The sequence below is a fragment of the Ammospiza nelsoni genome, chromosome 2, assembly GCF_027579445.1.
Source record: "Ammospiza nelsoni isolate bAmmNel1 chromosome 2, bAmmNel1.pri, whole genome shotgun sequence".
In the NCBI taxonomy this organism is placed as follows: domain Eukaryota; kingdom Metazoa; phylum Chordata; class Aves; order Passeriformes; family Passerellidae; genus Ammospiza; species Ammospiza nelsoni.
The window spans coordinates 55,129,381-55,155,835 of record NC_080634.1 but is presented as its reverse complement, the minus strand read 5'-3'; the positions used below and the strand labels follow the sequence as shown (position 1 = coordinate 55,155,835).

Sequence of the window (26,455 nt, the reverse complement as noted above, 5' to 3'; positions counted from 1 at the left end):
TACAATTTTTGAAAATCCTCTGAACTTCTCAAATATAACATCAATTTAACATCCATTTGCAGCATCTAACCCTAGCTGGGCCATTTTGGATGGGTGTTCTCATCATAAGCAAACGTCTCTTTTCCCACATTCTCCCTCAGAAGCAGGTGGCAGTAAATTTCAAATAAACCCACACCCATGTCTGTGTTCCTTTCTGGAGGGTGTGTTTTGTTAATGGAAATATGTCTAACCTCTCTGTTTAATTTTCAAAATTTTATAAGTGTCCCACCCCCTGGGTTGCCCACAAAGTGATTCAGCAAGCCAAGCAAAGGGATCAAAGAACAGTTACATTTTTTTTAAGCGAATGGAAAAGTTTAGCAGTTCTGAAAGTATTTTCCCTGAACACATATTTCAAAACATTAATAAAAATAATTACAGCTGAGTCTAACAGACAAAATGCAGGGCTAGAGTAATAAATTTTAGAGAACAGGGAGGAGCACTCTGAAGTGCCGCAAAACAAATAGATTATTGCCTTTCCAAACCCCTGCAAACTTCTCTTTTCCTGTAATAGAAAATAAAAAATCACCATGGCTGGGCTGCTGCTTGCTTGCTGTAAGTAAAACAACTTTAATATTGTATTTCCTCAGTGGTGTGCACATTTATAAAGCAGGAAGGAGGAATTTGTACATGTAGGAGTGAACGCATAGGAATTGCCACCAGCACCGACCAATCACCTTGGGTCCAACCCAAGCCCAACTCTTTATCTTGATGCTCACTGGATACTCTGTGGGTGATAAAGTCCTGGGAACCTGATTCTGTTTCAGGGGCTCATATATTGGAATCAAAGATAAGGTCCTGATGTAACAAATGGAGGAAGATCCAGACCTTGGAGGTCTCAGAGACCCCTTATGTACGTGCCACAGGGCCACACTCCTCCTTGCTTATTCCATCTCCTGCCTCTCATATTTTGTGTTGATTTATGCACAGCTGCTGAACTCAAAAGAGAACAAGCAGACCTGCCCCATCTCCTACTACACAACAGTCAGAGGGCTGGGTGCTTGCCAGGAAGATGGGATATGTTGATTCCCAACTCCTTTGGCCCAGAACCCAGCTCTCCTACTTCCCAGGAAAGTGCTCTTTGTACCAGACAACACATCTGTTCTCAGAACGGGGCTGTCAGGGTGTCACAGGCAGGGAGTGCTGCCTGCTGTGGGCAGTGTGCAAACCCCTCTCTTTTCCCACCTTCCCCCCTCACTGCCCAGCACAGAGTGGGGAGTTTGCTCTCTCCAGGAAAAGCCACGTCCCTCCAGGAAAAGTGACAAGGACCAACAGCAGAAGGGCTGACTGACTCAGCCCAGCACGGGAGCATCTCTTCTGGCATGGGATGCTCAAGTCAGAGCTGCAGTAACTGGTCTGAAAACAGACCAGGTACCAACACCCAGAGAGATTTCATTTACTGCAGTGGATCCTCTAGCTGATTAGGGGACTGCAGCTTCAACGTTCCTAGTGTGGAAATCCGGGGAATTTGTAAAATAAAAGGGTCAGAAATGCCAAGATGGAAAAGGCAGGTCAAAATCTAATCACATTTTCCTTCCTACTCATAGGAAGGCAAGCAAGAGAAAGTAAAAACATGGAAGACAGAGTCAGTAAGTCAAATATTTTTATTTATGCCCTTTCTTATTTGTGACTATTGGTCATTAACTTTAATTGCACAGACCAAAATTAGCAATTGACTTTAATTTTCCTAAACTACAACTTTTATAGCTTTTGCATTTTTACCAAGAGAAGACAAAATAATGAGTAAGTCTCTACATAGAATCAAAGATAGGAAGCAACTTGTTACTAATCCTCATGCAGGCTACTGATTATTGGAGGCTAAGGTCGAGCGTTATTTCAGGAGAAAATTCACTCTTATGAGTATGCTCTCAAGCTAATTTATAGTCCTTTCACAACTGATGTAATTTTATATATTAGATAATAATTACAGGCATATTAAGCAATATTAACATTATTAAACAACAGTGAACAGCCACCTGAAGGTATAATATGGCAATGCAAAATCTCAGTAATATAAAGAGACTTACCTGGTAATTTTCCATTAGAGCTTTTCTAAGCTTCTGGAATTTTTTGTCTTATAGGTCTAGAGATTTTAAACAGATTAAATTTAACATTCATATTTACAGAAAGATTTATGCCTGGCCCAAGAACTCCAGGGACACTTACACTTTCTATACCAACAAATTACTCCCATTTGGAAAAGGAGCTATTGCTTTATTGTGGCATTACCACAGAAGCTGCTTTCTGAGTGCACTGAATGCATTTTGTGCAATGAGTCCTCCAAAAGGCTAAAATGTATTGCTGCTGCTCTTTATATCTTGCTCTTTTGCAAGCATACACTAAGCTGCAGACTTGGCTGCCACTAAGTATGTATTTTATATGTGGACTATTACTACTAATAAAAATAAAATAAGTTATTCAATATGAATGACTGCTCCTCTCCCTCTTGATGTACATAAAAGAAGCCACATATAATGTGAGACTAAACTCAGGCAACTGTAATAACTCTGTGGCACTCCTACAGTAACAAAGAGAAGAAAAAGCAAAATGCTTCCAACAAAACAGTTTGCTTAAATTATCCTTTAAATGAAACAAAAAACCTAGTCACAAATCCATTTTACTAACTTTTTGTTTCCTGAAGGTTTCTCTTTCAACAATAAAAAAAAAAAAGTAATTATGTTTAAGGAATTGGCATACAATTATCACAAGACCCAAAGGAGAACAAATATCCTACTTATTTTCCTCTTTTCCTGGAAGCAGGAGTCCCCTAAATCATAACTCTGTAATATCAGAGCTTCTACACAGGCAAGCTTCAGCTTGCCCCAAAGGAGGAAGGAAATGAAAGCTTCACTTATGGCTTTCTATGCATCAGACTGGGACTTGTACACTCCTCAGCTCTCCTACAAAATCCCAAGTCATGCAAACCATGAAAATCTCTTGGTGGATTATGAACTGAGTAAATACTTGCACTAGAGCAGATGGATTTTTTCCGTATAATAAAACAAACAAAACAAAAATCATGTACACGTGAGGGAGGAATGGCCATACTGCTGTACAAACCACTTTCCTAACCTACATTGTTACTGGTCCCAGCCTTAGGAGATCAGCATGTTTCAGCTGATACAAGGATTCTCACTGAAAACAATTGCACTAAACCAAAACTCTTCCAGTAAAACAGAATTATAAAAATAATTTAAATCATTAACTTCCAGGTTATGTACAAGCATGTAGTTCAAACATTTCTTTTCCTGACAGAAAACACCAGATAATATATTGCAAAAACACCACACAAATTTTGCCTCAAAGATTTTATCAACAGGATTTGCAAAAGAGCATCAAGTACTCTGAAATGATTTATGAGCTGCAAAGTGATGCATGAGTCATTCAAAGTGTATCAGTTGTATTAAAATTTCAGTTATCGGTCTTTACTGATGGCAGGCTGAGAAAAAGAGTGAGAGAACAGACAATAGAGCAAATAAAAATATTTGTGAGGTCATAACAGACACTGGTTAAACCTGTAGTTGAAAGGATTATGTACAGCAAGGAAAAAAGCTTTTCTCCTTTTTCAAAGAGATTGCACATTGTCAAGGTCCACTTCCATCAGAGAAATACATTAAAATAATTTTCAATCTATATTCTATTTTCTGGCCTATTGAAAGTATTCAAAGACACAGGAAAGACTAGACTTCTGCGAAGCAGATTAAAGAGAACTGCATTCCTACATATTTTAACTGTACAGTTACACATCCAAATTCAAAGCAGAAAAATAATTCAATGCAAATACTCAAGAAATACAGAATTATGGATTCTGATTAATCTGGGGGACGCAAGACTATGACAGGAGTGCCTGAACTTGATGAGGAGATCTGTGTAGGATGGTCTCTGGATCCTTGTATTCATTTGAAGGATCCATCACAGCTGCATATAACTCACTGTAAGCCCTGCAGACGAGTTCTGTTGACTGTTTTATTATCTGCTCTCTAAAAACCAAAACAAAATAACATAATTTGCAACTTGTAGGGAATATAACTGTAGTACAAATAAGGAATTAAAGATATACATTAAAAATTACATTAAAAATAAGCATTAAAAATTTAAAAAAAGAGGGCTCTTTCTCTCATTGTATCATACACAGATAAACTCACATCTATGACCTGATAACCATGACAGGAGTTTCTTTATTTCTACAGTCAAGCAAAAGCTAATAGAAGGATTTAATTTGCAAACATCCGTTTCCCACCTGCACTCACCTGTATCCTTTAAAAGACTGATAAACTTAGTGATCTATCTTCTACCTCCAGTGGCTTCTCACTGTGTTTGTAAATACACACTTCTTTTTCATCTATTAGCAAATATATTATATTTGCTTTATCTTGGCAGCAAGATTCCATTATGATTCCACAATCAGACAAAAAGTAGTGATAGTGGTCAGAGATTTAAAACACAACCTTTTACCAACAATGCTATGAAGTCTGTGTCCGATTATTTTCTCTTGAGATAAACGAGGAAGAACACAGAGACTGAATGCTAAATTTAACTGGAAAGTTTAATATTTTTTAAAGACAACCTAATATTTTTATTTTACATTGCCCATTGAATCAGTTTACTTTAATCATCATGGTGATGGTGCTTACAGTAGCAGATTAATTTTTATTTATTAGGAACAGCAGCTGCAACTATTTTACAGCCAAACCCATGCAATGGGAACTCCAGCAGAAGCTGAAGAAACCAAGGTAACCAGAGATTCAGCCCTGCTGTAATACACAGCAGAGAAACAAAGACAACAAAATTGCATCCACTAAAATCAGGGCTCAATTCACAGACTGTTGGGAATAGACAAGTTAAAGAAATTTCAAAGATCAAATACAAAAGTCTTAGTCTTTACAGGAAACATTAAGGAACAGAAGCTATGAGAAAGCAGATTAGAAGATCAAACCTGCATTTTATTCTGACATACAGTATCCAGTTTTTTTAAATACAGCCTCAACTGCCAGTACTACTAGGTCATTAGAATACCTGAAAAATAGACTGTCCTTATAATAGCAAATTCAAACCCACTATTATAAGGGAAACATATTCAGGGTGTTCAGGTAAGACAACTATCTCTGACCTCAGCTTGGGATCACTAAGGTACTGTAACATGACAATCTTTTATGAAAGCATTGCACACTGAATTTGTGCAGAACTAATGCACCAAATGAAAAAATAAAAAAGTTTGTTAAAATATTCAGAGAACAGAACAGAATCACATGTGTTGTTCAATCAAATAATGTCAGTGTCATTAATCAGTACATTAGGATTTCAGTTGCCATAACAACGTGATACATTTATTACTAACACAAATGGCAGCACTTGCTAAAATTAGTAATTCCAGCATTCAGTTTCTGTGATCCAACACAAATGAAAAGATCTTTTCAAGACCAACAACCATATGAATACATAGCTTAAGGCTTTTTAAATGAGTGAAGGAATTTGAAAGACAAGAGCATGCACTGGTAATGTTGGAAGGAATGTTCTTCACAGTTGCAAAGCTTAAATGACATTGCCCATGAGTATATAATACACTGGTCCCTCATCAAAGCATGTGGTCTGATTCTGAGAACCAAAGCCCTCACAGGTTACAGATCTCCATTATCTGATTTCAGAACAATGTCTTCAAAAGTGAAAATTTCAATTACTATAGAGAGGGATTAAAATTATAGCATTGGTAAAATGTTTTGCTTGAATTTTGAGAAAATTCAGAATTTTCAAGGCTTACTTACTATCAAAAATATTGACTATCAACACTGATTCTACAAGCACCTCTGGAAATGGGTATTTAAATTTCAGAAGGATTGCTTGTGTTTTAAGCTAGTTGTTTGAAGGCTAATGGGCTAACCGATTTGTTTTCATTCTGAGCAGAACTTGACCTACAGCACTGATCATAGCAGGTTAATAAACTTCTGCATGTTAGCTGAGTTGAAGCAGCTGTAGCAAGCACTCTCACAAAAGGCTTCCCTCTTACCTCTCAACTGTCCCCTGCTGCAAGATGATATGAATTCAGCTTAACATGTGCTGAGAGGCTTAAAAAGCTTATCAATGGGATAGGCTAAGAGTGCCTACATAACTACTTTATCTTGGTTCCTCTGACAGAAGGATTGATTAAGTTCAAGTAATTTCACTGTGCCAGAGTCATTATGGTAGCATAGAGTCTACCTCTTAAAATTGCCTCTGTGTTAGCAATGAAAAGTTAAGGCTTTCAAAATACATTTACTCTCATTACAATTCTTAAATAGACCTACATTTAAGAAAATATATCAAGAGCTAAAATACAGGTTTAATGCCCTGACACTGAGAAGTAGAAATTGTGATGTTTCAATGGCATACTGGTCAAGCTACTCTGTTTGATCTGTACAGAGAGTAGAGCTCTCCCACAACAGGGTCAGCTCTGCAGCTGAGCTGTGGGAATGGTAAATCTGGCAGAGACACTCAATGCCAGCTGAAAACCACCAGCATTCCCTGTGGCCTGCCATTGCTCTACCTGTATGGTGTGACACTGCAAATCTTTGGATGAAGAGAACCTGAGCAATGCAGCACAACAACCTGGCAGCTGGACTAGTTGATCACTGTAGGTCATTCCAAACAAACTGTTCTATTCAATTCCCAACAATAATTATTTTTCCCTTGACACATCACTTTTTAGTTGCAAGCTGCTGTAATACAACCCCAGTGAGGACAAGCACTAATAATGAAACTCCAAATACTGTTGCATTATGTAAAATGTGATGTACTTGTCTCAGTTTCTGGTATATTTGGTTACCTGCATTCTTCACAAAGTGTGAAAAATAATGTCAAGGAAAGTTTTTGATCAGTGCAACATATAATTCTCGAGTTTAAGTACCACAGAAAGTCTTCATGTGGTTCACATTTAATTGGAAAGAAATTCGTGGCACTTTCCCTAGCCTTAGGGTTCAGTTATAGTCAAAAAACAAAGTAAGAGATAAATAATAAAGTTCTTACTTCCATACTTCAAAGAAGAAATCTCTAAAAAAATACATTAGGTGAAAAGTAAAATAATCTCAGCAAAATATTCAATGAGACAGAATGCCAATATTCTACAGCAGAAGACAACAAAGGTGAAAACTCTAGAACTGACAAAGCAGTGGGATAAAAGAAAACTTGGAGAATTATATATTTCACCTGTCTTTGGAAAGCTTACAAAATAGTTCTAAACCAATTTACAACTAAGTTGACAAAAAACCGCTGACACAGCAGAGTATGTTCAAAATGTAATTCATCTTGATGGTGTCTCTTAAATCAAAGGTAACTACTTCAGAAAGTTACAGAATTAGATACTCTTCACTGCCTGTTCAAAAAGAGGAGAGTCAGAGCACAAATGAATTGTGACCTGAAGGACAATGCAAATAGTATCACCACCGATAACTTGAATTCTCATCATGATTCACTAAAACCTAATCAAATTCATCTTTGTGATTGCGATCATTATTCAGGCATAACAGAAATTCAGAGGCAAGGTACTTACTTCACAGTGGCACTCAGAAGGAAATTCAGCTGGGACATGAACAGACTATCTGGAGCAGACAGATAGCGATCAAACTGAGCCTGCGAGAGGAGAATATGGGATCAACATTGCTATGGGATCAACACCTTGCTATTACACAAAAATAGGTAAAACCACAATTTCTGAAAACATCACTGATTACATTAAAAGACAAAACTTAATTGTCCAAAACAAATTACTGATTTCAGTGCTTCTGCCACCAAAATTTTGTTTCTGACTCAGAGGCATATGAGTGGAGGACAAATAATGAGAATCCAGCTTCTATAATTATCCATCTAAGCTTCCTATGCATGTGGTGCAGGTACTTATACATCACTGAAGATCACACCGAGTCTATTCGATGCAGAGGGAATACAAGACAGCTTCAGAGCTATCTTCTATCAATTCTGTTCCAAATTAGACATGTTGCTTGATTCTTTTTGCATGTTTCTTTTTACTTTTTGGCAGGGAGTTGCTGCTTATGCTTGGAAAAATAAAAAGCAAATCCTTCACTTCAGGCTTCTTGAACTGCTTCTAAGCCTACTTCTCTTTCTCACAGAATATAGTGATAAGAAGAGCAGTGCTTTGATTCTAAGAAAAAAACATTACTCCCATCTTCAACAGTCAATTAGAAAAATTGTGACTGCCCCATTCCTGGCAGTGTTCATGGCCAGGCTGGATGGGATTTTGAGCAACTTGGTCCAGTGGAAAGTATTCCTGGCCCGTGGCAGGAATGCTGGAAGAAGATGGTCCTTAAGGTCAGCTCCCACCCAAACCATTCTGTGACTGTGTGGTCAAATGGGTGACTACTGAGAAGATAAAACCTTCTTCTCACAGGTGAAACTACAAGGAATACTGAACACATTATACACTAAGAAGCATTTAAATTAGATAGTGAGAGAAAAAATTCTTATCAGAAATGTCATCAAATATTGAACAGATTAACCAAAAAAACGTGTATAAAATCCTTGGAATTACTCACTAAGACAAGGCCCTAAGTAAGCTTATCCAGTGATGGCAACCTTCCTGTTCATTCATTCACTGAATGAATATTCTCAAGCTGGTAAATCCTAAAATCCCCATCAATCCATCATTCAAAACATAGACAAAAATGAGTAATGAAGTCACAATTCTTACAAAATAATTTTTTGGGATTTTCTGTCCTTGTTTGGAAAGCAAGGGAGCTTTTGCTGAGAGGGGTGTGAACTTAACAAGCACCCCATTTGCAAGCATGCATGAGCAACTCAGAAGGCTGGAACCTGAAAAACTTTCAAGCATAAATGGGAGAGTGAATCTGCCTGCAAGTACTCCCCCCGGTTTAAATTCTGAGAAGCCAATAGATTTGGCTGATAGATGGGATTTATGCGGGTTTGATTTCAGCATACTTGGTTCCATTCTGGTTAAAGTGTGTTCACAGAAGATGATGTTAAGTAATGAAAAAAATAAACAGCTGGATTCTTGTCTTAACTATTCAAGGGAAATTATTATGTACTACTACAGATAATAGTGCTACTTATGTATAATTTAAAGAGAAGGTCCCCAGGCTGCAGCCTTTAAATTTGTTGTTAGTCTACAAGACCATGATAAATAGAAGATATTTTAAATGCAAAATTCCTAAGTTTTAATAAAAATGCATGCTGATATGAGTAAACCATTGAGTGCTCTGTGCCAGAGCCCTGTTCATCCAATCAGCTTGGGAATTACTGGTTTAAATCCTGAACAGAAAAAAAATGGGTTACACTATCATAGTTGGGATGCATTCAACATACAAATTTTTTAAAAAATCTTTTAAACTCTCTTTTGTTTCCATGGGTGTGTACATACACTGTTGTATGAGCAGGTCTTTACTGTTAAACTTTTAGAATAAAGCTAAATTTGGCTAAGGAGGAAGAGTGAGACATTATACATTATTGCCTACTAAACTGTGGTATTGCTATCTCTATGCAAAACAGCCTTCACACACTCTAAGAAAAAATATCAGCTGATAATTTGCTTTAAAATACATTGTAGCTTTCAACTTAAAAAACCCGTAACTGTGACATATACCCAGAATCTAACTTCTGAGTAAAGCTGAACTATTTGCATAAAATCAAAGCCTTAGGACTAAGATTATAAATGATAGCAGAACCTGTATTTCAAAGCATAGAGGCAAAAAAAGAAACTTTGGTGATTAAAACTAATTAGAGCTAAGTATTTGCTTTTAGCAATTTAAGATGACTCATGGGACAGCATTCTTCTAAGTAAAGATCTGCTTCTCAAGGCTTAGAAAATAATATTCTACTACGACCTCTTCAGAAATAATTTATGTATTTATTACTTCAAGTGGTCAAATTACTACAAATGAAGAAAGTATTCCCAGACATGCAATTCATCTATTCCTAAAGACTAGGACTGATTAGATGAATATCTTCTACAGATGAATATCTTCTAATCACATAATTAACAGTATTCTTTACCATGTCACAGCTATCACCACCATAATATAAAAGTTATAAACGCTTACCATTGCAACCTTCAGGGACACGGAATCCATACTTGACAAATTTGAAAGAGGACCCTAAGAATCCATAAGCAAACAAGGGGATAAAAAAAGGTCATACTAGAATATAGAAAAAGATAAATAATAAAGTCTACAATCGATTCAGTAGTTAATTTTTATTTGGTCCTGCTACAGGATCTTAATGTTTGGAAACTATCACAATTTCAGTACTGAAATGCTGTTAACAGCTCATTTGTATTCTACCATTCCCTTAAATTAAAAGCTGAGAATACGGAATTCTCAATATGTCCTTTCAAAACCTTTTCTTCCTTCTTCACCATTAAATAAAGCAAAAAATAGCCTTCCACAAGGTCTAGAATTAAAACTGAACTGCAAACTGGTTACATCCCCTTGAAAATCAGGACTTAAGAGACAACAACCTTGCTCTATCTATCTGTTCTTGGACCATGAAGAATTCAGACCTGCTTCCCAGTAAACCTTCTGTACTGGTATGGCAGTACAATGCACAAACGCTGCTTAACCCCCTAGGAAATTCTGCAACATCACCACCTCTGCAGCCAGGCAGCTGTACAGAGAGAAATGAAAATTGCTACATCCCATTAACAACCTGCTCTAGTCAACTTGAAATTGGTTTTAAAACAGGAGCTAGGCTTGTGAATAGAAAACCAAGTTGAGTTATTAATCAGATTATTTACACATTTATTTATTCATCTTTATGTATAAAAATCTGTTGAGTTAAGGCACTTTATGCAAAATTATTAGCGGAATAAACAACATAAAGCTTTCCAACAGAGTTCTGCTTTCTCCAGAAAACACTATTTTTTAAAATCTACAAAAGATCACAAAAGGACATAAGCACAGCTGAAGGGAAGAAGGGCTGTATTAACACCTACCACACTGCAACTGTGCTTCACAAGAAAGGGAGAGCGTGAGCTCTGAATTCCAGTTTTCAGCTCCTCTAAGAAATCTCAAGTTTTCACTTTGAGAATCTCACTGTCTTGATACTAGAATAGCTACAGCAACAAATAAGAGCGAAAGAAAAAACTATTTCAAACTACTACTAAACTCATCTGCCACTTTTCCACAGAAGAAAAAAAGCAGCAATTACCAAATGCATGCAGCTATCTATGGACTCCATGCATGGAAGCAATGAAGAAGCTGAATGCTGCTTACACACACAGCAAGTCTAACATGTCCTAGGTGCCATGGGAGTGTTGGTATTCAGACCCAGAGTGTACAAGACAGGACTGTTGCACACCAACTCTGCTAGGCCTCCTGAATACACAGTGAAAAAAGCTGTAGCTGCAAGGTGCCTGTGTCTGATAGTCCTGGTCCCATGTGAAAAACAAACATTACCAAACCTTTGCTTTCAGAGGAAGGTCCATTTGCAAAAACAATAGTGCCAAAATTCTACTAGTTGGCAAGTGTGTGGTACCCCCTTTAACATGTAAATTCTGTAAGCTCACCTGCTCTGGTTTGTGCTGCTGCAGAGCGTTATAAATGTAACTCAGACCAGCTCTCGTTAGCACGTAGGAAGCTTGCTCATTTATGAGTGTATCTAAATGAGCTTCAATCTGAAATGTTAAGCATAAGGTATTTATAAAGAGCGTGTGAGAATATTAAATGTAACAAGTTCTGGGGTTAAAACGTCTAGAAACACAAATAAGAAGAAAAAAAATAAATAAGGAGAGTGATCAACAAACCAGGAAATACTACAAATACATACAGCGTAATTATTTTATCCATTTAACATCTTTCATATTACAAGCAACTAATAATAAAAATGCAGAGAATTCTTTCATGTCTGACTAATAAAAGAACCTATTTTTTTGTATTTGTAAATACAACACCACCAAAAATGAAGACTGTAGCCTTGATCTTAAAAATTCCTATATAATTTTATTTTGCTATAATTCTCTGAAAGTATGTTTTAAAAAACATTCCATTCTTATTGAAAATACTGACAATAACATGGCAGTTTTACAATAAACCAGAAACAGTCTTTCACAAGGAAAATAAAACTGAAACTAAATCATACTCAGAATTCAATACTGATAAACATGTATTTGAAAAAAAGTCAACTGAAAGAACAATAGACAACGATATTACAGTTATCTGCATTGTTTTAATTATCTTCATATGAAAAAACTTGTAAGAGTATTTTACATTCTTAATATAACCTTTACTTTGCAGGAAAACCTAATGCCTAAATCTAGTCACAGCAGCAGCAATCATTTTTCAGTTTGAGCAATCTCAGACATTTGGTTATATATACATTATTACTCCATTTTACAGATAACTACCCCACAAACTTTTCTTCCAATCCTAAAGAAAAGAAAAATATATTAAAGTCTAGTAAAAGGTAAGATTCTTTTGTCTGATACTTAGAGAGTTCACCTTTTTACTTCCTAAAATTGTTTAGAAGAATACACTTTACTTTTTAAATCAGAAGGGAAATCTTAATATTTCAATTTGTAGTTTTTAACTGTCTTAGCGAGTTATTTTTCTATGAAAAGCATTTCTCCTATTAAATATGCCATTCTAACTCCACTTCAATAACCTACTTATGTATAATCTTAAAGATTTTTTTCAGTCTGTTCCTGTATTTGTAAAATGTTTGAAGAAAGTAAATGGTATTAAAAGTGTAAGCTTCAGCTCTACTGCTTTTCTGAAGAATAAATCAATTGCAACATTTACTGTGAAAGGAACTCTGATAAAAGAAATTAGAAATACCCAGCCAGTTTGGTGAGGTTGTCTGTTTGCTTGTTTCAGAGCTAAAAGTGCTAGAAATTCTGATTAAGATTAGAAAGTGAAAAATGGCTCTCAGCCAATCCTTGCTGATCCCTTCAAATAAGAATTTGTGACTTTTTTCAAGCCCCTCAGCTCCCAAGGCTCTCCTGAGATAAATTGCAGACATATTCATGTAGCAAAATATAAATGGGCAGTGGCCAAGTTTTTTTAAGTCAATAGTTTCTAAATTTTGACTTCCATTTCAAAACTGCACTACATATGAACTACTATCCCAGGATGTGAGGGGAAACCAAACAAATGAGAAAAGAGAGGCAGAAAGCAGGACTGAAGCAGTAACTTCAGCTACACAATATCCTACTACAAAATAGATGATGATCTTACAGTAGATGATGAACTAACTGCTATGTTATGGAACTAACTGCTAATATGATGGAATATAGTCAGCCATTTGGCTGTGATTACAATTTCCATTTGCTTCTTCTCATACAGTTTGCAGATAAATATTAGAATGATTATGATAATGAAAATATTCACTGGTCTGGGTTTATCTGCAACTAAACCAAACAAACCCAAATCTTGTACTAATTTTTTGTCTTGCTTAAAATGAAACATGCTATCTGCTCATGGTCTCTGATAAGAAGCCCTCTTAGTCCATTTCCCTGATTTTGATAATGTTGGCTTTGGGCTGATTTTAAGATAAATATATTCACAGCACAACTTACAGTGTGCAAAAATCAGGAATGAATTAATTTTATTTTGGGGGTGCTAAAGCTTACCTGAAACTGCAACATCTCTAGACGTTTGTCAGTGAATTCAAAGAGAGCCAGAGTAGTCTTCATCATGTAAAGTGAATTTACCATGTAGGTTGCCATATCAGCTGTGCCCAAATTACTAGCAGACATAGTACACATCTGTAACAGTGGATCTAGCACACAAGACAGAACCTAAAACAGCAAACACACAGAAAGGAGGGAGGGGAGGGAGGAAATCATGTCACACGAGGCTTCTAACCTCATTCTGTCTCTTATCACATATTTATTCCCCAAAGTAGAATAAAGAGGAATGAGAGTTTCCAACTGTGAAAGCAGTTTTCTACTGGATTTGTCAGCAGGTGATCACCTACCACAGAGATGGGGAAAGTATAAAAACCTGACAAGAACAGATTCCAGCCTAGCAGGAGGAAGAATAACCCAGATTAGATAATTGGTAATTGTGCAATCTTGAGGGTGTATTTACTTAATGGAGTAGTAATTGGATAACTGAATTTAGATACTGTGTCAAGAGTAGCACTCCATACTCAGCTGTAATTATCCATATTGTTAGTCACCCTGTTATGCACATTACAAACTCTGGTTTGACAGAGAGCTCCAAAATGGGACCAGACAAAAAGATTCATGCTCCATCTACCTTTGTGTACTGAAGCTAACTTACACATTCTTTTTTTGCCCCTCTCCCTCCTCTTCACACACACAAAGCAGTCAAACATTCTTGTACCTGCACAAAGTCAGCCTGACGGGCATCCAGTGGAATAACAGATGAGTCATGAGATGCCAGAACCTCCCGGAGCAAGTTAAGTGTCTGATTTAGAGCAGAGCTTGGGCCAAGATCGGGAGGTGGGAGCTCAACCTGAAAAACAAGATTATTTGTTTGTCAGGACTTTTATTAATCTCATTTACAGCAAATACCATCCAGTCCGTCAGCACAAATGCAATGAGCTAATAACAAAATTACATATAGGAATACAGAAAAGAACTTTAATTTGTCACTGGACAAATCCAGCACATTTCAGACAATAACTGCCGGCAGCTTTCAGTACAACCATATAATTCAGTGCCAAACAAGCAACACTGAATTTCTCATTTCATTCAGACTATACCTACTTCACCATTTGGAGAAACCCAAACTCTACTCATTTAGGCAGTGAAAAAAAATACTTTTACTAGATTAGGTGCCAAAGAGTAGCCACCTTGTTGGCACCACCGAGTTCACTTTAAGCAGGACCTCCTGCAAACACTTCACAATGTAGTGCAGGCAGAGCTCTGGGAGATGAGAGCCATGCTGCAGCAGTTCTTGACAAGACTGCACAGCTCCTGTGATACTGAGTATGAGAGCTGCAGTCACAAATGCAACAGTCTCAATCCTCATCAAGCTCACACCTTGTCTACTGCCAGTACACAAATGAACTTCACACAGGCTAACTCATGTAGACCTATATGAACAGCAAAGAGACTACACAAACTGACGTGCTGGCTTATGCAAAGGTAAGAAGCAGGTAATGCAGATGTTTAAAAAAATAAAGAAACAAAGTTTGTATATAATAGATAAAAAATATAAACTTTCCAAGTCAAATTATGAAAATTGGACCCCTAAATGGACTGAAACACTATACTGTTTTTAACCCAGGCTTATATACTTTAGCCCTTTCTTTGAAACAGGCAGATACTCATTAAACACTTAACAAAACATTTGTAAAAGATCTAGCACCTCTTTTTCCCAACACTCATTTCTTAGGTTCTACTCCAAACATAGCTGCATCTTTTTGTCTCCAATGCTGCCTCAAACTGGCTTTCTGCTGCCTCCAATCCCTATCACCTCATTTCCTTCTGCAAACAATCCACTTCCACCTTCTTCTGTTCTGCCCATGCAAGGGCAAACACAGATGTGGCTGGATCATGTGGGAGTAAGGAGACCCTCAGCAATACAAAGTAAGGTAAGACTTAAAGGCATTATCTCTCCAGAAGGAGGTAGGAAGAAGTTAGTTTGGATGGGACTGGCCCATGTGAATCAGTCTGGGAGTCTGGCTGGGAGTCTGGCCACAGCAGAGCAATGCAGCATGCACTTCTGCAGCGCTCATAAGGCTCCAGCTCTAAAGAAAAGGCAGCAGCTTTGGATGGCTCCAAGTCCTGGGCAACATGTTCCATACCTTACCAGATGAGAAATACTGATACATGGCATAGTAATATGGATGCTTGAGTCAAGGGGCAGAGGCTAATGGCCAAAGAAACCAAGGAGAGCACAGCAAATATCTTTAGAGCAGAACATAAGAGTCTTCTGGAAATGAATCTATACCTGATGAACATGCAAGCAAAGAAAGAAAAAAAACATCGCTCTCTTTGAAACCAGGCCAAACTTCACACTTGGGCTCTGAAACATTTGAGATACCATACATGTCCCAACACTGTTACCAAGACAGATTTAATGAAAACTTTTTTCATCCTTCTGAATGGAAAATGTTCCTCTATTCTCACTTTCCAAAAGAGAGTATAATGAACTCAAAGAACGAATGGAAAACTAATACTAATAGGTTCAGAGAACAGTTGTTCAGTCCAAGCAATCTTGAAAGCATGAAACAAATATTCTAGCAATAAAGTAACAGTAAGAGGCAGTCCAAAAAGAGGCACTTACTCAGTGCTGATCAGCAGTAAAGTTTACTGAAATTTACAGCACTGAATGACTTTTTCTTTCTTCTTGTTAATATTAGGGCTGTTGATTGTTTCCTGAACACCCCATTCTCAGCCTTGAACTGGACTGTGTTCAGCAATATTTTTGCATTATTTTGAGACTAGAGTTTGATGGAGGTTTCACTTCCAACACGCACATAGATCATGGCAATTATAATTCCAGGCTGCTTTGCACAGAATTTTTGTCTCCTGAGGTAGCTAGTACTCAGAAGCTCTTAAATTAGCTTCATCTTTCACTTCGTTGTTCCTTTACTGTCCACTGTCTTCTAGGTAAGCGCAAGGAACAATAAAATGGAAGAAGTAAATATGGCAAGGAAAAAAGATTCATTTTAGATCACTAAATTTTATTTGGGTTACCCTGAAATTCCTGACTACTGCAATAGAGACAATATATCAGTAAGTAGAAAAAGAATCAAAGTAGTGCTATATTAATTTTGAAAATTCTAACTTTTGACAGATGAATACAAAGTGAGGGCTTTTTTTTTACAAAATCAAAAAAGAAGATTTAAAAACTGACACTTCAAATTTATACAGGAACCTACGGACTCCAACTCATGAGCACTAATAACTATTCTAATAAAAAAATAATTGATGCCCTGAATGTTTTACAGGCACTAAGAGATCATTATAATTTATCCCATTTCCAGAAAAATAGGTTTCAAATACATGCTGAGTTCTACTTTTGAAGTATCTCTTTCAGATGCAAGCTAGACAGCAGCTAACTAAAACATGATTAGGGAAGTTCTGCAGCAGCAAGTTCAACTGCATTAAAACATACTCTAACACAGTATTAAGTCTCTAATTTGTTTTGACTATCAGTTCAGTCATACAGAAATTATGCCAAACAGCTCTTCAGCCTTTCAAAAAACTGAAGAAATTGTCCATTTTTAAAATCTAACATACAAAACTGAAATGAATTCTGAAATGGGTACTGAAAGTTGTACGTAAGCTTTAGTCAAAAATTTTTATCTTCTTTTCTGCATATTAATCAGTGGGGAACAGATACTACCAAGCCAGTAATCTTCCTCCAAACCTATAACAGAGCAGGTTCCTCTGTCTATAAGAGCAAGTAGCTCAAAGGATGTCTTATAGAATTTTACAAACACCAAAGGAAAATACAGAAAAAAGAAAAGGCAGCATCAACAATTGAGAAGTGTGCATGTATGTTGTTTCCCTTTTTCATTTACATTAAAGGTTTCATTTTAAAAAAGGGCAAATTTTCTTCTGAAAATACTGCACAGTTGATCAGAACTTTATATACTGCAGTACTTTAACATTAGAAAGTTAACAGTTACAATGCTCAGGAAGGGAATGGAATACCTCCCACACAAGGAGAGGCTGTGTTCTGCCTGGAGAAGAGAAGGCTCAGGGGGGATGTTGTAAATGTGTATAAATATGTGAAGTGAGGGATCAAGATGGAGCCAGATGCTTCTCAGTGCTGTCCAGTAACAGGTCAAGAGGCAATGGGCACAGATTAGGACACAGGAAAACAATTTTTTACTGTGAGGTTAGTCAAGCACTGGAGACAACTGCACAGTGAGGTTTTAGAGTCTGTACTCTGTGATATTAAAACTTCAGCTAGAGCAAGTCCTGGGGAACCTGCTCTAGCTGACGGTCTGTGTCATGAGCAAGATGGCCGGACGAGATGGTTTCTAGTTTCCTGCTGAACTCATCCATTCTTTATTTCTGTGATACTACTACCAAATAAAACAAAATGGTAATTTAAAACACAGAACTCCACAGAGAAAGCCCTACTTACAAGTCTCAAATGGAAGGTTAGTGGCTTTTATAAGAGCCTAATCAGCTTTAAATACAGTCTTTTAAAAAAACCCACTGCCTGGGTCCAAAGTACTACAGAGGAGAACCTTGCAAAAATGTTATGAATTTTTCATGCTGTCAGTTAACACCGAGCAGCATCAACTGCAGAGTCCATTCTCCTCAGCTGAGACAATATTCACCACCACTCCAAGAAACCTGAGCGCGTGTCATATCAGAGAAGTTGTTTTAAGATTTTCTGGTCCTATTAGGATCCTACAGAGGTCAACAAAGTAGAATGCCTAATGGCATGCTTTTCTTTTCAGCTATCAAGCTGGTCTTGGAGAAAAAGATAACTAGGTTTTGCTTTGTTCTCATGGATCCATTTAAAAGCACAATAGCATTCAGAACACAACCATAATAATCAGTCTTATTCAATCTGCCCCACATCTGATTTCCCAGAAACCTAATAGGTTTCATTCTGGCAGGAATCAAATTATGAAGGACAAGTTTACAACTATTCCCATGCAACGTTTTAATATCTCTCTCACTGACAAACTTAAAAGATAATGCAATCACAGCATTTAATTAGCATACATCTACTCTAAAAAGAAGAGCATTAAGGAATAACAATCCCAAAACTTAATTTGGGATACTCTACTAATAGTCTTCTAACAGCTCAGACAGCAGATGACTGGAGTTTGGCACAATCTTCATTAGTGCCCTTATGATAATTCTCATTCCATTTTATTAAATGTTTGCAATTATTCTTTCCTTTAATAATTGTTCTGGAACACTAGCGAAACCAAAGGAAGGACATGTGGGTTTGAAAATTCCCACTCTCCTAATTTAACAGGTGGTCCAATAAAACATGCTGACATCAGTTGGTCTAACACACTTGTTAAAATGCCTCACCAATGGATTCATGATATTAAATAACTCCCATACTGAGGGGACTGCAAGAGCAGTCCATCCACTCCACTCCATTAGGTACTCTGAACTTTACTTCCAGTTTCATTGGAACAGTTTCTGTCATTCTGATGATTATTTTCATTTACTGTTTTCTCCTGGATTTATAATCTTCTGTAAAGAGGTCATCTGTAATGGGCTGTTCTTAGAATCAGACAACGAGTAACACAAGCAGAATCCTGAATTCCTATACATTTGTTTTATAAGCACAGAGTGATAAGAAACATGGAAAAGGATACATAAGGACTTTAATGATAATTCTGATCCACTTCACTAGCACTCTTGGTAGACCCATGGCTGGGTCCAAAAAAGCTAAAAAGTAACAAATACAGACACAATTTTTCAGCATAAGGACCCCAATACTGGCAAAAAAACATTCTAGTTCAACCAAGATCCAGAACAAATCAATTGCTACCAGAACTAGAAAGTACTGGCAAGAATGCCCAACACTGGCTCTGAAGGGTAAGAACCACTAAGGCAAAGGAGAGACAGCATCTGCAGTGAGCTGATGCACCAAACCTTCAGTGACACAGGAGGAGGCTGGCGATGCACAGCTTCTGTAGGATGTCAACAACGAGCTCTACAGCAGCCTGAGAGTCTCAAAGCCAGGAATGGCATTTTAAACCCTAAAAAAAAAAGTGGCTTTGCAACAACTGTTACCAATCTTTGTAACAGGTTCCAAGAAGTGTCAGAACCAAAGAGACTCCTGCATTTCTTTGATAACAATGGATCTGCTTTCCAGCAGTCTGCTGAATATTTCTGTCACAGGGATTTCAGCTCAAACAGAGTTACCTGAGAAGCCAGAATGAGAACACCATAAAAAAAGCTTTCTCAGAACAAACAGTTTGAAGTTTAGAGCTGCTGACTATTTTATTTTCAGATTCCAACCAGGATGCTTGAGATTTTCTTACGTAATGAAAAAAAGTTCATAGCAAAGTGCTTCTGGGCAAACCAGTAAGTATTCTGAAGTAACCAGGGATTTCCCTCTATCATTTATACCGATGGCTTGACAACCAAGAGAGAAAATCCTGATCTAAGACTGCCTAAAAGCTTCCATACACCTCCACACTAGTGACACTCCTTATGTAATATGGGACTCTTCTCAAAAATAGATGTGAAGAAGAAGCTATTTTCTTGTCCTAGAAAGAACAGCCTGAAGTCTCAGTTTCCCACTGTGATTTAGAAATTAAATCCCAGGCAGATTGAAGACAATGCTCAACTCAGGATAATCAATAATCTAGGGAATTAAATTGTCTGTGGCGATGAGGACATACAATTACCACCCTGTCATTTGCATTCTAAGGCTGGAATCTTGAGGAGTTAGCATATTTAATGAAACCTGCTTTGTCTAAAAAATGTTCCAAACTAGCTATACTTAAGTGAAAGATTTGCTTAAATCATATTCTGGTCTATCAACTACTAGATACAATGTAGATATTAAAAAAGAGAATTATCAGCAACAACAGATTACATTGAGGAAATATTACTGTTAAAATTGTCTACTTGACAGGCTATTCACCATTTTCCAATAATCTAAACAGAAGAGGCACCTAAACATATAGAAATAGAAGTATTTTTACTTCAGAATATTCCATTTGCATATTAATGTATTTCCAAAATTATTCAAATTACCTTAAGGATCATATTTTAATCAAAGTATTGGACAATTGTTATTCTTTGAAACAGGCTTATCAATGCCTTAAGATGCATAATCTAAATTGAAGTAAGAAACCATAATTCCCAGACTGTTCGAGTGGAAAATAATTTACTAATTTTCCCAGCGAATATTCTCTAGCTGCACAACATGAACAGCAATGAAGCTTCTGTAACTGCCTATGTAAGCACAAAAGGTCTATCTTCCAGGGGGTAATCTTCTCTGAAAATAAAAAAATTATCTGGAAGCAATTGCATTACATTCATAACAGGCAAGAAGCTGGAAAAAGGCTGGGATGTGAAGAAAATCCTAATACATATACACAATTTTGGTCAGAACATGCATTAAAAAAAGCACGGTAAAAAGCAACCTTCAGTTTCTTCAAAATGTAAAGGCATTGTGACATTCACTACTAAATTTACAAAGACAAATGAAAAGGCATAAAACCTGCTATCTGTACACTAACACAAAAACTAAGTAACAAGAGAATTAAATTTATGATAAAAGAAACATCTTTATCACATGGAAAATAATGTTTCTCTAAGTGTAATCAGTCTATAAATTTTGTACTTTTTATGAAGAAAAACTAATTTCAGTCATGAAGAGATAAGACATCATTCTATCAATTCAGTAATCCACTCACAAAGGGTAATAATATGAGGTGCTACGGAGGACTATCAAAAGCTCAGTTACAAGGACTACACATTAGAACAGGAAGACTTCTTCTCAGACATAGAGTTACCTCACATTTAACCTCACATTTATTAACAGATTAATAAATAATTGTGGAAGCCTTCGTTACCCATATATCTAACAGTCCTCTAAATCTCTTTAAGCTTTTGACCTCAATTATATTCTGAGGAAAGATCTTCATAGGGCACAAAGGCAATGTAATATTGTCGACATTTCAGATTTGATTTATAAATGTGTTTCTGAGAAAGAGCAATATTATGATCTTTCCCCATTACATGGTAGGCTCGCTATGTCATTCATTACTTGTAATAAAACACCACTGAAGGTGGCAGGGCAATCACTGCCTTCATTTAGGGCCAGTAAAAGCAAATTTGACTACTTTATAAAACAATGACAGCATCTAGAACCAGTTACATCCAGACTGGGGGCTAAGGGAAGGGGAACTAGAAGGGCAAAGAGGAATACACAACCTTCTCACAGTGACAACAGAAAGAACACACACTGTTGACTAGGGGATCATAATTCCTTTATCATCCTTCTTCTGATTTCTACACATTTCCAAGCTGAAAACAGTGTATCACCCAAAACAACACCTCACAGACTGTGAGTTACACAAGTAGGAAAATCATGCTGGATCTTAATTAAGTATAGATGTAATACTCAACAGGATAAATAAATAAGAGATGAATAAAGAGATGTTTTCAAGCCAAGAATTTTTTTTTTAAGCACTTTGTAAGCAAAGAGCAGTCACACATTTTTGCTATGGTCCATCACTGATTTCTTTTCATATATGGAAAATTTACACAACTTTATTCTAGCTTACGTATTAGGAAATAAAATGTTTTTTGGTAAATTCATGTTGTCCTTGTCCATTGCATGCTTTAGGAACAGCTTTAGCTGATCCTTGAAGAAGCATTAATAGCAAAGGAACTATAAGATCCTGCATTCAAATGGAAATACCTGACAGCAACAATGCATTAAGAAGACTTTAGCAGTATGGACTGTGGGTGGTAGCAGCTAAGGAGTAACCAGTGAACAAATGAAACCACTGAAAGGGGTCACTGGGGTATCTGGGATAGAAGAGGAGGAACAACTGCTTCTTTGAGAAAGTCATTCCCCATCTCCTGCAGAAAGACAGGAAATTAGGACCAGACAAACTGTGCTGAATGAGAAAATTCATTTGGAATCACAGAATAATAATGAGAAAACTCAGAAAACCTAACTGAGTGGCCACCAAATTACAAGTCTGCACAAAGAATAGTTTCTGGAAAATGAAGATTTTTTTTCCATTTTTTTGTAGGTTAAATAATTAAGAAATGCATTTACAAATGTTACAGCAATCTTCACGTGATTTTATAATAGACAGAAAAGCCAAATTTATTTTTTTTTTACTTAGCTTATCATTTTGGGATATACCTTGAAACTTCAAAAAAGGAATGATGCACAATTAACTAGTGATCTGATGATGCATTAATACAAATGATACAGCTTAATCGCCTGACTTTGCTCTATTGCACTTAAGAAAATTTCCTACTTTTGTTTCTTCTTGTAGATTTTAAAAATATGTAAACTGTTCTGCCAAAGAATGTTGCTAACCACAGGATTTTAGACACTTATCTACAAAACCTCCACCATTATTAGAATTAAAATATAAACAGCAAGTTTGTAATGTAGTTCTATGACTAAAATATTGAAAATACAAGATTTCAACTTTAGGAAAAGCTGACATATAAACCAGCTATTTACCTAGTAATCTTACTAGACAAAAGGGAAATGCAAGCATGTTTTGAAACATGAAAGATGTACAATTTTAAAACAAACCTTGTCCATTAGTTTACTTGCATGAAGACTCAGGCTATTAAAGAATATTTTCTTGCTCAACAAATGCATTTCTTCAATTGTTGTCAACAGTGTGGCTGCATTGTTTCCTACAATACCACTGAAAAAAAAAATTAAAACTATTTAATGAATCTAAAGGGGAAACAACATGATAGTCAGACACTTAAATATGATTTTAAAAAATATTATTTTCAAAGTTTAAAATTTAGAACAAATAATTACAGGGAACAATTCTCCATAGTGGCTAAGAGATAAGCTGACTGTAAGAACAAGCATCATCAAGTATGTCATTAAGCAAATATTAAACACAGGCTATCAAACTGGCACACTTTTTTGTAGAGCACTAAAATTTACCAGATTTTTGCTTTCTTATGCAATAAATCTACTTCTGTTATCAAAAACAAATTACACAACAAAAAGGGTTAACAATATTCTATCATACTGCCTGTTAGGCATAGCATTACCTCTCTCATTTCTGCACTGGGATGCTGGGTAACCCCAAAACTGTAAGAATTAATGCCTTGCTATTCTGAGTGTTAAACTATCACACTTAGCACAGACACCACATAGGCCTCAAATGGCACTACAGGACTATGCTCCTCTCACAGATATCAACCTCCCTCTGGCTATAGGAATTGCACTTTTAAGTCCCAAACTGTCAGTGAAAATTCATTGGGTCATAATAGGACTAAACCTCTATCTCAATTTTCAGATTGCAATCTTGTGTTTAATACATAATTTTTCAAACTGATTTTTCCTTTTATTAGTAAGATGCACCTTCCCTACGCAGAGGAAATTATTCAGCTAGTAGAAGGTACTTCAGTGGTCTTTAAACATTGTGCTGTTAACAAGACAGAAACCAACAGATAAGACTGACTAAGATCTTCCATTTTAACATCATATTTTCAATTGCACCAAGCTTCATAACCATGGGGAAATGCTAATTTTGGAGATAGAAAAACAAGACCAAAATATTCCAGGATTTTTGTACAATAAAATTAAGAATAGGCATTACATGTGTTCTACAATAGTCCTGCCACCACAGTTGAGGAATTTAAATAAGCTGGGAAGTGCCCAAGAACCACTTATCCCAGTCTGCCCAACATCTGAAGTATTTTCAGATAGAGAAGCTCAACTAGTAATATTAATGCTTCAAATTCTCAGCAGTTCAGTCCAGGGCTGTGGAGGGAGATTTTTCTCCTACTGCTCCTTCTAACCAACATGAACTACAGCATATGCCACAACATATAAATGATATATAAATTAGCAGCTCTGGCTTTCCTCCAGTTCCTGTATTCCTAGTGGTCTCTAAGAGGTTGGAAGATGATCAGCACATCTTCAACAGTGAGATAAGGGAGTACATAATTAGGGAAAAAAAGTTATCAAAACACAACTATTTAAAACAAAACAAAACAAAAACATCAACAAAAAACAAACAAACCCAAAAAAATCCCAAAAATCTGAAGAAATTTTATTTAGTAACATTTGCTCAAAGGGGACTTTGTCATATGAAATGTTGTGGAGAGTTTTTTTGTACACTATTTGAATCTACACAGAACAATGAAGAAACAGTTATTGTGCCAAATTTATGCTGTATTCCAAAGCAGTTTTGATATGAATTGAGGAATGGCAATGGGTAAATGGTTTCTGCTTATTATTCCATATGTTTCTACTTGATGTCATAGTGGAGAGCAGCAACTAAGCAACAAAAGTACTCTTCCTAGCAGGTTTGTTCTTACATATACAATTAGGGGGAAAAGGCATTTTTAACGTATTTTGTAATTTTGCATACCTGATTGTATGGTGGTAGAACTTGAGCAAATTAGAAATCTTGTACAGTAAAACTGCTCCTGGCTCGGCAACAATCACCTGCTCAATTCTAACCTGTAGCAGGAACAAATACAAACATTCTTCTGGTCATAAATTCTGAAAGCCAGCCTTCTATGACTTTATAGGCAATATATCTCTGATTTTTGAAAAATAAATTCAGTTAGAAATAAATTTTAAAAGAGAATGTCCAGTTAACTTTAATGTTTGGCTTGAACTGAAGTGCTTCTGGGCTGCCAAGCATCTGGGCAGAAAACACAAAGGTATATGCACACTTAAAAAAAGAAAACCTACAAATCCAAAAACCCTTCCAAAAATCCTACAGTCCCTACAGACTTCTGATGTTATTGGAAATTTAAAAATACTGAGAGAATTTTATGGATTAATACCAATACATACATACTACGGAGTCTTCCCCAGCACTGAATAGCAAGAATAGCTGCAATGCTGCAGAATCATTAAACTACAGCAGTAGATTTCTACCATCATGCAGAAATTCAGAACACCAAAATATGAGGTATTTTGCCTAAGAAACAAATTTTACCTGGATGAATAAATTCTTCCCTGAAAGGAGAGCATATATATCTCCTACCAGTATTTAGTTAGAAATATTTATAACTGATAACCCGCTATGTTGATTGTTCATCTCAACCAGGATATGCAGGCTACACAACAAAATGGTGCTGAGTGTCTTTACAGTTGGACAGCTGATGTCTTGTCTCCTTTGTCCCCTTGGTACACACAGTCTCAATCCAGTCCAATAGAAAGCTGCTCCAGGGTCAATCTTTGTGCACTTGCGAAGCAGAGCAGACAGTGACTTATACCTGCACTGCTCTCCCACGTGCCTGAGTGTGAAAGGGCTACACACAAATCAGCAGCCACCACCCACTCTACCAAGTTATTTTCTGTTCAATAGAACACAGTGTGCTGCAGTCCCTTCTTAGAGCCAGCTGGAGGGAGAACCAACCAAGATTATGTTCTCTCAATCCTTTCAGTTTGCATCTAATTCACAGCCCACCAGCAAATAACTCTTATTCACAATATTCAATGCACAAAGTTTATTTCAACACAAAGGTGAACTTTGCTCTTCAATGTGTTTGTATATACAGAGGTCTATATACAAATATATGTCTCCAGTGTCACCTAAAAGTGTCTCCAGTGTTACCTGTGGGCATGAATACTGAGTACATTCTAGTTGTACAGCAAAAGAGAATAAGGCAGGCAGGGGAAAAAGAGGGAAAACAACACATTAACAAAAAAAAAAGGAGTAACTGAAAGTAAATAAAATAATTAAAAAGTGAACAAGAGAACAGGCAGAAGAAAATGGAAAAAAAAAGATTTTAGGATCACGAGAGAAAAATAAAAATTAAAAAGACAAAGTGGGAAAAGAAGAACTGCTGCTTCCCATATAGAAGTCTTCACTGCACTGG

At 36.5% G+C, this 26,455-nt stretch overlaps 1 protein-coding gene across 2 annotated transcripts in view; it reads right to left on the bottom strand.

Annotated features, from left to right (window-relative positions):
- Nucleotides 1-1,622: 1,622 nt before the first annotated feature.
- Nucleotides 1,623-26,455, bottom strand: part of COG6 (component of oligomeric golgi complex 6) — a 55,359-nt gene continuing 30,526 nt past the window's right edge. For both annotated transcript variants that reach the window (XM_059493768.1, XM_059493769.1), the window contains exons 12-19: nt 24,991-25,082; nt 23,181-23,298; nt 14,322-14,453; nt 13,604-13,771; nt 11,543-11,650; nt 10,080-10,133; nt 7,559-7,638; nt 1,623-4,016 (exon numbers count right to left, since the gene is read on the bottom strand). In XM_059493768.1, the coding sequence (XP_059349751.1) occupies nt 3,869-4,016; nt 7,559-7,638; nt 10,080-10,133; nt 11,543-11,650; nt 13,604-13,771; nt 14,322-14,453; nt 23,181-23,298; nt 24,991-25,082 (900 nt within the window). In that variant the 3' untranslated portion in view covers nt 1,623-3,868. The remainder of the gene's footprint in view (nt 4,017-7,558; nt 7,639-10,079; nt 10,134-11,542; nt 11,651-13,603; nt 13,772-14,321; nt 14,454-23,180; nt 23,299-24,990; nt 25,083-26,455) is intronic.